Source organism: Haliotis rufescens, unplaced genomic scaffold, assembly GCF_023055435.1.
Source record: "Haliotis rufescens isolate VD_foot unplaced genomic scaffold, xgHalRufe1.0.p SCAF_117, whole genome shotgun sequence".
In the NCBI taxonomy this organism is placed as follows: domain Eukaryota; kingdom Metazoa; phylum Mollusca; class Gastropoda; order Lepetellida; family Haliotidae; genus Haliotis; species Haliotis rufescens.
Window position 1 is genome coordinate 171,819 of NW_025963799.1, and position 12,161 is coordinate 183,979.

Sequence of the window (12,161 nt, forward strand, 5' to 3'; positions counted from 1 at the left end):
TACACAGAAAACGTTGATACACACTAGAAGTACGGACAAAGTAAACGTACAAACACACTAGACGTTGATACACAGAAAACGTTGATACACACTAGAAGTACGGACAAAGTAAACGTAAAAACACACTAGACGTTGATACACAGAAAACGTTGATACACACTAGAAGTACGGACAGAGTAAACGTACAAACACACTAGACGTTGATACACAGAAAACGTTGATACACACTAGAAGTACGGACAAAGTAAACGTACAAACACACTAGACGTTGATACACAGAAAACGTTGATACACACTAGAAGTACGAACAGAGTAAACGTACAAAAACACTAGACGTAGATACACAGAAAACTTTGATACACACTAGAAGTACAGACAAAGTAAACGTACAAACACTAGACGTTGATACACAGAAAACGTTGATACACACTAGAAGTACGGACAAATAAAACGTACAAACACACTAGACGTTGATACACAGAAAACGTTGATACACACTAGAAGTACGGACAGAGTAAACGTACAAAAACACTAGACGTTGATACACAGAAAACGTACATACACACTAGAAGTACGGACAGAGTAAACGTACAGAACACTAGACGTAGATACACAGAAAACTGTGATACACACTAGAAGTACAGACAAAGTAAACGTACAAACACTAGACGTTGATACACAGAAAACGTTGATACACACTAGAAGTACGGACAAAGAAAACGTACAAACACACTAGACGTAGATACACAGAAAACGTTGATACACACTAGAAGTACGGACAGAGTAAACGTACAAACACACTAGACGTTGATACACACTAGAAGTACGGACAAAGTAAACTTACATACACACTAGACGTTGATACACAGAAAACGTTGATACACACTAGAAGTACGGACAGAGTAAACGTACAAACACACTAGACGTAGATACACAGAAAACGTTGATACACACTAGAAGTACGGACAAAGTAAACGTACAAACACACTAGACGTTGATACACACTAGAAGTACGGACAGAGTAAACGTACAAAAACACTAGACGTTGATACACATTAGAAGTACGGACAGAGTAAACGTACAAAAACACTAGACGTAGATACACACTAGAAGTACGGACAGAGTAAACGTACATACACACTAGACGTAGATACACAGAAAACGTTGATACACACTAAAAGTACGGTCAAAGTGAACGTAAAAACACAAGACGTATATACACAGAGTGAGTGAGTGTGTGAGTATTGTTTTACGCCGCTTTTAGCAATATTCCAGCAATATACACAGAAATCGTTGATACACACTAGAAGGTGATGTGAAATGGAGTTTGATTTTTGCACTTATATACCGTGTGTGTGTGTGTGTGCGTGCGTGCGTGCGTGCGTGCGTGTGTGTGTGTGTGTGTGTGCACTAGTCCTGACTGATGCCGATTCATTGTGCAAGCCAACTGAGATCATATGCCGCAGTTTAACATGAATACATCAGTATACTGACTCCGAGCCGATCAGTCTTGTTTTAGCCCCTTAATGCCGAGCACCAGACAGGGTAACAACAAGTGCCATTTTTTAACGTAAACTGGGCGGCAAAAGAAAATTTAGGTCGAGTGTCATGATCGATAAAAAAAATAACAAGAAGAGGTTTTGTTGTGAATTATGATATAATCTAGGGAGGGGTAACAAATGATTGATCAACCTCAGTTTGAATGAAATTGTGCAATCACAGGTAATGTAAGCTCAAGGTAAACAATGGTGGGGTAAGACATTTCATTTTCAAAAGTTGTCTGAAATGTCACTAAAAAAGTGTCAGACACACTACAAGTTCATTGTCGACACAGTTGCCTTCAATAGCGTGTATGACCTCTAGCTGCCTCAATGCATGCTGTGATACACTGCCTCATCGATGACGTCAGTCTTCTGATGACGTGGACTGGAATCCGTTGCTACTCGTCTCTCAGGGCCTGCTGCAATTCTTGTCTGTTGACGGGAGGCTGATGGCGTGCTCTAATCTGTCTGTCAAGATGGTCCCACAGATGTTCAATAGGATTCATATCGGGTGAGTGGACAGGCCAGGGGAAAACGTCAACGTTCTGCTGGTTTAGAAAGTTCCGAGTCAGTCTTGCAGTAAGGGGCCTGGCATTGTCGTGTTGAAACAATGTCCCCTGCTGTTGGTTTTGTAAGGACGGAAGCACAACTGGCTGCGACACTTGGTCTCTGTACTGCACAGCGTTCAGGTTTCCCTGTATAATCACCAAATCAGTCTTCTGATCTCCACAAATACCGCCCCACACCATGACATCTCACCCGCCGAATGGATGGACCTCTCGAATACACGCCGGAGCCGAAGACGAAGACCCTGCAGACGAACGCATTTATACAGCTAACATGCACGTGCAGTTTATGCCATAGGCGTTAAACCTGTTTCACCATTTTTTGTCACTGCACGAGCGCCATCAAAGGTGGCGCGTTCGGGTGAGGTGTATTTTGGTACCTGTTCCTGGGCAATCATATTCACAATACCCACTTTCCACTAGTTATCGCAGTTTTTAGGAAAATTACAAATTGCCAACCTATACTTTCTTTTGCCGCTTAGTTTATTTTGGGATAACGCAGCCGGGGATCGAACCCCGGACCTTCCGCTCTCCGGGCGGACGGTCTACCACTAGACCACGGAGGCGGTCTGTCTGTTAAACTTACACATATTTGATCAAAATAATAATAATAACGCATCCCGTTACTAGGGCAACACTGAAGCGTGTGTTTGGCATCTGGGCGTCGCAGGCGAACCTTACAGTAGTGCACACCAGCAGTGATGCCGACATAGAGGTTGTCTTCGGACGGGGTAGTCACGGGGACGGCAATCAGTACGCTTTCGATGGCTCTGGTAAGGAAAACCCACGTGATTCGACCTTCCTAAAGGTCACCGAGGTCAAGACGCGTGGTATAAATGTGTGTGAGTGTGTGTATGTGTGTGTTTAATATGACATCATGAAGAGTCTGTGTTGTGTGTAGTTGACATCAGAGAAGGATTTACGTGTAAGAGAACATAAGAGGTTGTGTGTGTCTGTGTGTAAGTGTATATATGTGTGTGTTGTATGTTATTTTGTGTGTGTGTGTGTGCGTTTGCGTGTGTGTCTGTGTTTTGTGATCACGAAGATCAACGGCGTTTCATGTCTGCGTACTGTTACGGGTGGACGGAGGGAGGTCGGTCGGGTAGAAATGGTCTAAATGTGTGTATGCGCGCGCTCGTGTGTATGTGATGAGTCGATGTGTGCGTAGTGTGACATCAGAGAAGGGTCTGTGTTAAAATCACATCAGAGAACTTCAAGGATATACGTGTGTATGTAAGAGGACATCGGGTAAGATTGTGTGTGAGTATGTTAGTGTGTGCGTACGTGCGTGCATGCGTGTGTGCGTGCGTACGTGCGTGTGCGTGTGTGTGTGTGTGCGTGCGTGCGTGCGTGAGTATCGTGTTGGAATCGTCTGTGGAGACGCTGTGAGTAGGTGATGACCGCCTGTTCGTGGTCAATGCTTCAGGTCCACAGTCAATGCTTCAGGTCCACAGTTAGCTCACGCATTTGGTCCTGGCGACGCTGCTGTGGCCGGCGACATCCACTTCGACGACGATGAGAGATGGACGCTTGACGACAACGACACCACCAGCAAGGATTTGTTTGTGGTGGCGCTACACGAGGCGGGGCACGCGCTGGGGATGCCGCACTCACGTGACCGGAAAGCTGTCATGTACGCACATTACAAGGGTTATGACCCGTCCCTGAGTTTATCCTATGATGACGTCAGGAAACTCCAGACGTTTTACGGTAAGAGGTTTGTAAGACCTATTTGAAAAGACAAACCTTCTGTGAGGTAAGGGGAAATGGGGTTTAACGTCGCGTCCAAGATTATTGCACTTATATAGCGACGTGCATGAACGTGTGTGTGTGTGTGTGTGCGTGCGTGCGTGCGTGCGTGCGTGCGTGTGTGGCTGCTTGTACAAGTCCGGACTGATGCCGATTTATAGTGCTAGCCCACTGAGATACCACGCCGCAGTTTAACATGAATACCCAACTCAGACACAGTATACTGACTTCGGGTCAACCAGTCCCTGTTTTAGCCTCCTAATGCCGAGCGCCAGGCAGGATGACAATAAATACAATCTTTTAATGTCTTTTGGTATGACACGGCCGGGAATCGAACCCCGGACCTTGCGCTCTACCACGAGACCACGGAGGCGGCGGCAGTACCACTTTCATTGTTCTGAGAGATTTAAAATCTAGATTCTGTCTTTGCAGGTGCACGGCCTGTCCCAGCCCCATCAGTATCAACGTCAACAGCTGCAGCAGTAGCACCTACGTCAACGCCTGAACCAACCACGTGCAACATGCCATTCGATGACGTCATTTATGGTACTACCCCGACAGACACAAGATAGTAGTTGATGGCCCCCTTCCAGGACCGCTCCTTGCTTCTTATTGGTCGGTTGGGTCACGTGGCATTGTGGGTCATGAGTGCGCATCCAAGATGGCGGCACTTCCGTTTCCGGTGGCGTGCGCATCCAAGATGGCGACACATCCGTTTCCGGTGGCGTGCGCACCTCCAAGAGGGCGGCACATCCGTTTCCGGGGAGGAGGGGGAAATCCAAAGAAGATCGACATTGAAAGCAGCGCGTGTAAAATCTTGGATGTACAGTTTTTGTGTGTTTTTTTCTTAAAATAGAAGAGGCGGTGGTGGTGGAGGGAGGAGGAGGAGGAGGAGGAGGAGGTGGGTTCTTTGTTTGGGTTTGAGGGTCGTCAAAGCCATGGATGAAAAGCGTTCTTTCGGGTGAGATGGGTGGCCCTGAAAAGGGCCGTTTGATCGTGAGAGACTAACTCTTCACCCACATAGGTGCTGTGGTGCAAAGGCACGGATGGCCTGCCACCTGTCTCCTGACAGGACACTGACTGGTGTGGCGATGGCATGTGGAGATGATAGCTCACTGAGACGAGCTTATCATATACAGTCGAAGACCCTGCCACTGTGTTGCTAGGTTGACGTCATATCGGCGAAGGATCTTGCAACAACATTCCATAAATGACATCATCGGGTATGGTGATGTGATTGTAAACTTTGAGATGTAAGGTTTCGTTCCACAAGGCGATCATTTTGTAGTGCAATGACGGTCGTCTGTCTAAGTTACGGTAGGTGTGTGGCGATCACCTTAGCGCTACGATCATGTTGTGGCATTCCAAAGGTGTTGCCTGAATTTCTAAAGGTGAATCGACATGCACAGACATGTCGTGTCTCCATGCAAACGTGGTGTCACGCGTGACTACAAACACACGTTACTAGACGTATAGATTGATAGACATGTGTGATGTTGTCATTCGTTCATCCACGCCGAGGAGTCGGCACTCGTGTATGTTTACATGCGTACTGTCATTCGTGTCTCCATGCTACTTCATGTCTCCATGCACACGTGATGTCATGCGTGGCTTCAAACAGACGTTTACGTTTATCCATAGGATTATTATTATTATTATTATTTATACCGAGGAGTTGACACTCGTGTATGTCTACATGCGTACTGTCACGCGTGTCTCCATGCAAACGTCATGTACTACGTCTTTCCATGCAAACGTGGTGCCATGCGTGACTACAAACAGACGTTTATCCATAGGATTATTATTTATACCGAGGAGTTGGCACTCGTGTATGTTTACATGTGTACTGCCCTGCGCAAACCGAAACCGGAAGTGACGTCATCAGAGGTCACGTGACCCAACCGACCAATCAGAAGCCAGGAGCGGTCCTGGAACGGGGCCATCAACTACTCAAGATCATTCCCACACCACGTGGTTAACTGTTGTACCTCGAATATCAACCACGAATATCCGGCTGTTTACAATTTGCGCTTTACATGAACATCAGTTCAAATCGTCATAGCTCCCGGAAAATATAATGACAAGAACTCGTACTTGGGGCCGTAATGTTCCATCTGTGATGTCGTAAGTGTGGCCTTCGTGGGTCGGGGGAGGGGAGGAGCGGCAGATGGGGCAGGGGGTTGGAGGTGAGAGAGCGTGTGTTCAGATTGTGTTGTTCTAATACAGGGCCAGGGAAACAGGGATATGTGCTCAGCGGCCGTCACGTGTACAGCCTGAAGGGGCGGGGCGAGGAAGGGGCGGCCTTGGACCGAGGACCCTATCGTCTCCGACGGGTATTGAAGGGGTCACCGATACATATCTCCGCGGCGGTGTATGTGGCGGAAAAGAAGAGGTTGTATATATTCAAAGGTAACTAACTGACTGTTCTGGCCTCGATGATCTGCCTCAGCAGTTGTAGAGGCGGTGTGTGTGCAAGTCAGTCTACAACGTTGAAATGGCAGTTTGTATTTCTGTGGTCGTGTATTTCAGATTGGAATGCTGACTGTATGATGGCCCTGCTAGTCTGCCGTAGTAACTGTAAGGATAATGTATTGACCAGGTTCTACAGGAACGGGGTGTCAGATATGTAATGATGTGAATATAATACGTCAATTATGTAATGTAGATATGAAATTCATATACTATATAATATATAGTATATGAATTTGTTTATTGTTTAACGCCGCACTCAGAAATATTCAAGCTGTTTGACGGCGGTCTGTAAATAATCGAATCTTGACCAGACAATCCAGTGATTGACATAATGAGCATCGATCTACGCTATTGGTATACGATGACATGCATCAACCAAGTCAGCGAGGGTGTAAGCAAAATACTGGTTTATCATCCAAAACTGGCTCCCACAGGAGATATCGCTTGGGCGAGATCAAGTGATATCCACATTGTAGATATCGCTGCAATGAAATTGCATCACAATGCTTTGCAGACCATTGGGACGTCATTGACTATCTTGACGTCACAATCAAATGACATCACTAATGGCTCTGCGACTGAAGCTGTGAGCAGTACTGTTTACACTTAGACACTGCTTATTAGTGTCTACAAACTGAAAAAGTTTTTCCACTTATATCAACTCGTGTTGATATATTTGATATCAAAAGACACTCGGGTGAGATTCTCTATCTAACACATTCTATGACGTCTCATGTTCGCCAGGTTACAGGGTATAAGATGTATATAGAATACTAAACGAGCTCCCGTGTAATACCAATTTTATGAAACGAGTGAATAGTTCTGGTATCTGACGAGCGAAAGTGAGTCTGATACCACAACTATTCACGAGTTTCATAAAATTGGTTTTACACGGGAGCGAGTTTAGTATTTTATTTATTACTTGCCATTTACAACGTTTTTAGAATTATACTGTTGAGTATGAATAGGCTAGCTGACACCTACACGATCCACGGCATAGTCCAATTGAGTTTAACAGAATAATACTTCAAACAAGTCAAAAGTTGAAAGGTATGAATTTAATACCATACAACGGTCCACCTTTAGAATTCACAAAATTATCGTAGGGCTAAGACTATCGCAACTCACATACTTAACTTAGATTAACGACTAACTGTCGTTGCGCTACAATACGATCGCCTTGTAGAACGGGCCTTGTACCTCAAACTTTACAATAACGTCACAATACCCGATGACGTAATTTGTGGAATTTTGTTGCAAGACCCATCGGCGAAACAATGCCATGTGACGTCAGCCTAGCAACAAGGTTGCTGGGGTCATCGTGTGTGCATAAGCTCCTCTCAGTGATCTATCAACTCCACACGCAATGTTTTTGAATAAGCCAAGAGATGTTGAGAGCTTTCAATATTTGTTCGTGAAACGTGTTCCGAGAGTACACAAGCACGCGTATGTTTATTAAACGGGTGATCTCTTCACGGGCAAGTAATAAATAATGATATAACACATGCTATGACGTCACACGGTCGCCTGGTTACAGCGTTTGAGATACAATTATATCACACATGCTATGACGTCACAGGTTACAGGGTGTGGCGCTACACCAGGTTCCGTCTGGACAGGGGGTACCCGACACGCCCATCCCCCTACCCCCCGGAGAGACCGGTCGCTGCCCTAGGCGAGCGGGACTACAGGGGAAAGACTAAGATTTACGTCTTTGGCGTGAGTTCATTGCGTTTTGTCATTTATTAATTCGTTCCTTTGTCTCCCATAACCCCACTCACCGACTATACGTGTATGTCACGTGTTTCTGTGTAGAAGCGCTACGTGTGGGTGTATGTTAACAATGTGTCACGTGTTTCTGCGTAGAAGCGCTACGTGTGGGTGTATGTTAACAATGTGTCAATTGTTTCTGCGTAGAAGCGCTACGTGTGGGTATATGTTAACACTGTGTCACGTGTTTCTGTGTAGAAGCGCTACGTGTGGGTGTATGTTTACACTGTGTCACGTGTTTCTGTTTAAAAGCGCTACGTGTGGGTGTATGTTAACAATGTGTCACATGTTTGTGTGTAGAAGCGCTACGTGTGGGTGTATGTTAACAGTATGTCACGTGTTTCTGTGTAGAAGCGCTACGTGTGGGTGTATGTTAACAATGTGTCACGTGATTCTGTGTAGAAGCGCTACATGTGGTTGGCGTTAACAATGTGTCACGTGTTTCTGTGTAAAAGCGCTACGTGTGGATGTATGTTAACAGTATGTCACGTGTTTCTGTGTGGAAGCGCTACGTGTGGGTGTATGTTAACAGTATGTCACGTGATTCTGTGTAGAAGCGCTACGTGTGGGTGTATCTTAACAATGTGTCACGTGTTTCTGTGTAGAAGCGCTACGTGTGGGTGTATATTAACAATGTGTCGCGTGATTCTGTGTAGAAGCGCTACGTGTGGTTGGCGTTAACAATGTGTCACGTGTTTCTGTGTAGAAGCGCTACGCGTGGGTGTATGTTAACAATGTGTCACGTGTTTCTGTGTAGAAGCGCTACGTGTGGGTGTATGTTAACAATGTATCACGTGTTTCTGTGTAGAAGCGCTACGTGTGGGTGTATGTTAACAATGTGTCACGTGTTTCTGTGTAGAAGCGCTACGTGTGGGTGTATGTTAACAATGTGTCAATTGTTTCTGCGTAGAAGCGCTACGTGTGGGTGTATGTTAACAATGTGTCACATGTTTGTGTGTAGAAGCGCTACGTGTGGGTGTATGTTAACAGTATGTCACGTGTTTCTGTGTAGAAGCGCTACGTGTGGATGTATGTTAACAGTATGTCACGTGTTTCTGTGTGGAAGCGCTACGTGTGGGTGTATGTTAACAGTATGTCACGTGATTCTGTGTAGAAGCGCTACGTGTGGGTGTATCTTAACAATGTGTCACGTGTTTCTGTGTAGAAGCGCTACGTGTGGGTGTATATTAACAATGTGTCGCGTGATTCTGTGTAGAAGCGCTACGTGTGGTTGGCGTTAACAATGTGTCACGTGTTTCTGTGTAGAAGCGCTACGCGTGGGTGTATGTTAACAATGTGTCACGTGTTTCTGTGTAGAAGCGCTACGTGTGGGTGTATGTTAACAATGTATCACGTGTTTCTGTGTAGAAGCGCTACGTGTGGGTGTATGTTAACAATGTGTCACGTGTTTCTGTGTAGAAGCGCTACGTGTGGGTGTATGTTAACACTGTGTCACGTGTTTCTGTGCAGAAGCGCTACGTGTGGGTATATGTTAACAGTCTCTCACGTGTTTCTGTGAAGAAGCACTATGTGTCGGTTTATGTTAACAATGTGTCACGTGTTTCTGTGTAAAAGCGCTACGTGTGGATGTATGTTAACAATGTGTTAGGTGTTTCTATGTAGAAGCGCTACGTGTGGGTGTATGTTAATACTGTGTCACGTGTTTCTGTGTAGAAGCGCTACGTGTGGGTGTATGTTAACAATGTGTCACGTGTTTCTGTGCAGAAGCGCTACGTGTGGGTGTATGTTTACACTGTGTCACGTGTTTCTGTGCAGAAGCGCTACGTGTTGGTGTGTGTTAACAGTATGTCACGTGTTTCTATGTAGAAGCGCTACGTGTGGGTGTATGTTAACAATGTGTCACGTGTTTCTGTGTAGAAGCGCTACGTGTGGGTGTATGTTAACAGTATGTCACGTGTTTCTGTGTAGAAGCGTTACGTGTGGGTATATGTTAACAATGTGTCATGTGTTTCTGTGTAGAAGCGCTACGTGTTGGTGTATGTTAACACTGTGTCACGTGTTTCTGTGCAGAAGCGCTACGTGTGGGTATATGTTAACAGTCTCTCACGTGTTTCTGTGAAGAAGCACTATGTGTCGGTTTATGTTAACAATGTGTCACGTGTTTCTGTGTAGAAGCGCTACGTGTGGATGTATGTTAACACTGTGTCACGTGTTTCTGTGTAGAAGCGCTACGTGTGGGTGTATGTTAACAATGTGTCACGTGTTTCTGTGTAGAAGCGCTACGTGTGGGTGTATGTTAACAATGTGTCACGTGTTTCTGTGTAGAAGCGCTACGTGTGGGTGTATGTTAACAATGTGTCACGTGTTTCTGTGTAGAAGCGCTACGTGTGGGTGTATGTTAACAATGTGTCACGTGTTTCTGTGTAGAAGCGCTACGTGTGGGTGTACGATCAAGATAGAGACAGTAGAGTGGGGTCGTACCTCTGGATCAGGACGTTCTGGCGAGGTCTCCCATCCCCCATCGACGCCGCGGTACAGTGGGGGGACGGCAGCGTCTACTTCTTCAGGAACAACAAGTAAGGAAGACGCTGTGAGGAGTATCTGGTGTTGCCAATGGTCGGGTGGTTGAGTCCGAATCGAGTTCGAATCCTTCAGTGGAAAAGTGTGTTTCGCCTGCGAGTCATGGCAACGAACGTGATGTAATGCGGAAAAATGATTTAATTAAACCTATGTTTAAAAATATACCATACTGTTTAGCTGGTTCATATACCAGCGTTAGAGGTGTGGGTTCATATACCAGTGTACAATTAGTGGCGTGGGCAAAGTGTTCAGTTTAAAAAGATCGTGTGGAAATTGTCTTGACTGAGATGATGAAGAGTGAAGATCGGTGACAGAGACCGCCAGCTGAACCTGCGAGAGCATCGTGAAAAGTTACTGTCACCAATGCAAATCTGTGACGTAGTATGAATGATTCAACACACGTTTCTACATATGTTTTCTAACATCCTGGAAACAAGACTGGTGTTGAAGTATAAGATTCTGCTTCCTAAAACCTCGAAACAACAAACGGATCATAATTTCTCAACGTTTTGGTCATTTCACAAATCTCGCAGGCGTGCCAGAAACTTATGATCATGGGTCTTATCCCGGTTCGCCCGATTGTGTTTCTAGGTTTGTCAGCACCATGTCCGTGCTCGGGGGTTTCACCGAAGTGGTAAACGTCTGAGACCTGCATCACTTCGGGCTTTCCTCCCACATCAAGCTGACACACCGTGATAGAAGTGAAATACTGTCCTAAACGAGGTGCAACCAATTCACTCACTCTCCGTCGATTTCAGATACTACCGACTGTCAAAGTACTATCGGGCGATTATGGCGGGCTACCCTAAGGTCAAGGATGTGGCCTGGTTGAGTTCAACATGTTGGAAGAAGTGATATCGATGTTACGTCAGTACACAGGGAATAGACACCTGCAGACCACGTGTTATAACAGACATTTTGGACTGGCTAGATTATTGTACGTCATAACTCCCTGACCATCGGGAAGCTCTTATAACTTATAGGTGATAGGTGTCTCGGCAGACAAACACAACAGATAAAACGGTATCCGTTGGGGTAATTTCCGGCGATCGAGTCACTGGGCATCTAGACAAATTACTTTCACAAGTGAAGGCGACATGGCGGAGACGCTAGCGGAATGGGTTTTCATATCTGTGCTTGTAGACCTGTGCGGGGGAGGGGTGCTTTGGCCTGCCCCGAATATTCTTGTATTTATTTCAAACCTTTGCAAGAAAAAGGAAATTACCTGCCACACAAATTGCATTGTTGCAAGGTGTTAAATAAATTCAGACTAAATAAACAAGTGTCTTGTTTTGCAGCCGAAGCAGAAAATATCCAATTTCAGTACAAAACCCCACATGGTCGGTCCCAACAGGATAGACAAAGGCAGATACTGACAGATGAATTGTGTTGTGATTGCATTGCAGTGTGTGACACATTCGTCACGCTCGGAGGTTTTACTTCCACCAACCGTACGTGATGAATACCGATACACAACAGAAAATGAACGCAAACTATTCCATAGTTGATATTAAATAGTTGT

At 45.4% G+C, this 12,161-nt stretch overlaps 1 protein-coding gene across 1 annotated transcript in view; it reads left to right on the plus strand.

Moving 5' to 3' along the window:
• LOC124120008 (matrix metalloproteinase-19-like) overlaps positions 1 to 11,888 on the plus strand; it is a 40,866-nt gene extending 28,978 nt beyond the window's left edge. Inside the window, exons 5-11 of the mRNA XM_048393190.1 lie at positions 2,738 to 2,880; positions 3,554 to 3,817; positions 4,289 to 4,402; positions 6,083 to 6,265; positions 7,908 to 8,047; positions 10,487 to 10,635; positions 11,398 to 11,888. Coding sequence (XP_048249147.1) covers positions 2,738 to 2,880; positions 3,554 to 3,817; positions 4,289 to 4,402; positions 6,083 to 6,265; positions 7,908 to 8,047; positions 10,487 to 10,635; positions 11,398 to 11,494 — 1,090 coding nt within the window. The 3' untranslated portion in view covers positions 11,495 to 11,888. The remainder of the gene's footprint in view (positions 1 to 2,737; positions 2,881 to 3,553; positions 3,818 to 4,288; positions 4,403 to 6,082; positions 6,266 to 7,907; positions 8,048 to 10,486; positions 10,636 to 11,397) is intronic.
• The last annotated feature ends 273 nt before the right edge of the window (positions 11,889 to 12,161 follow it).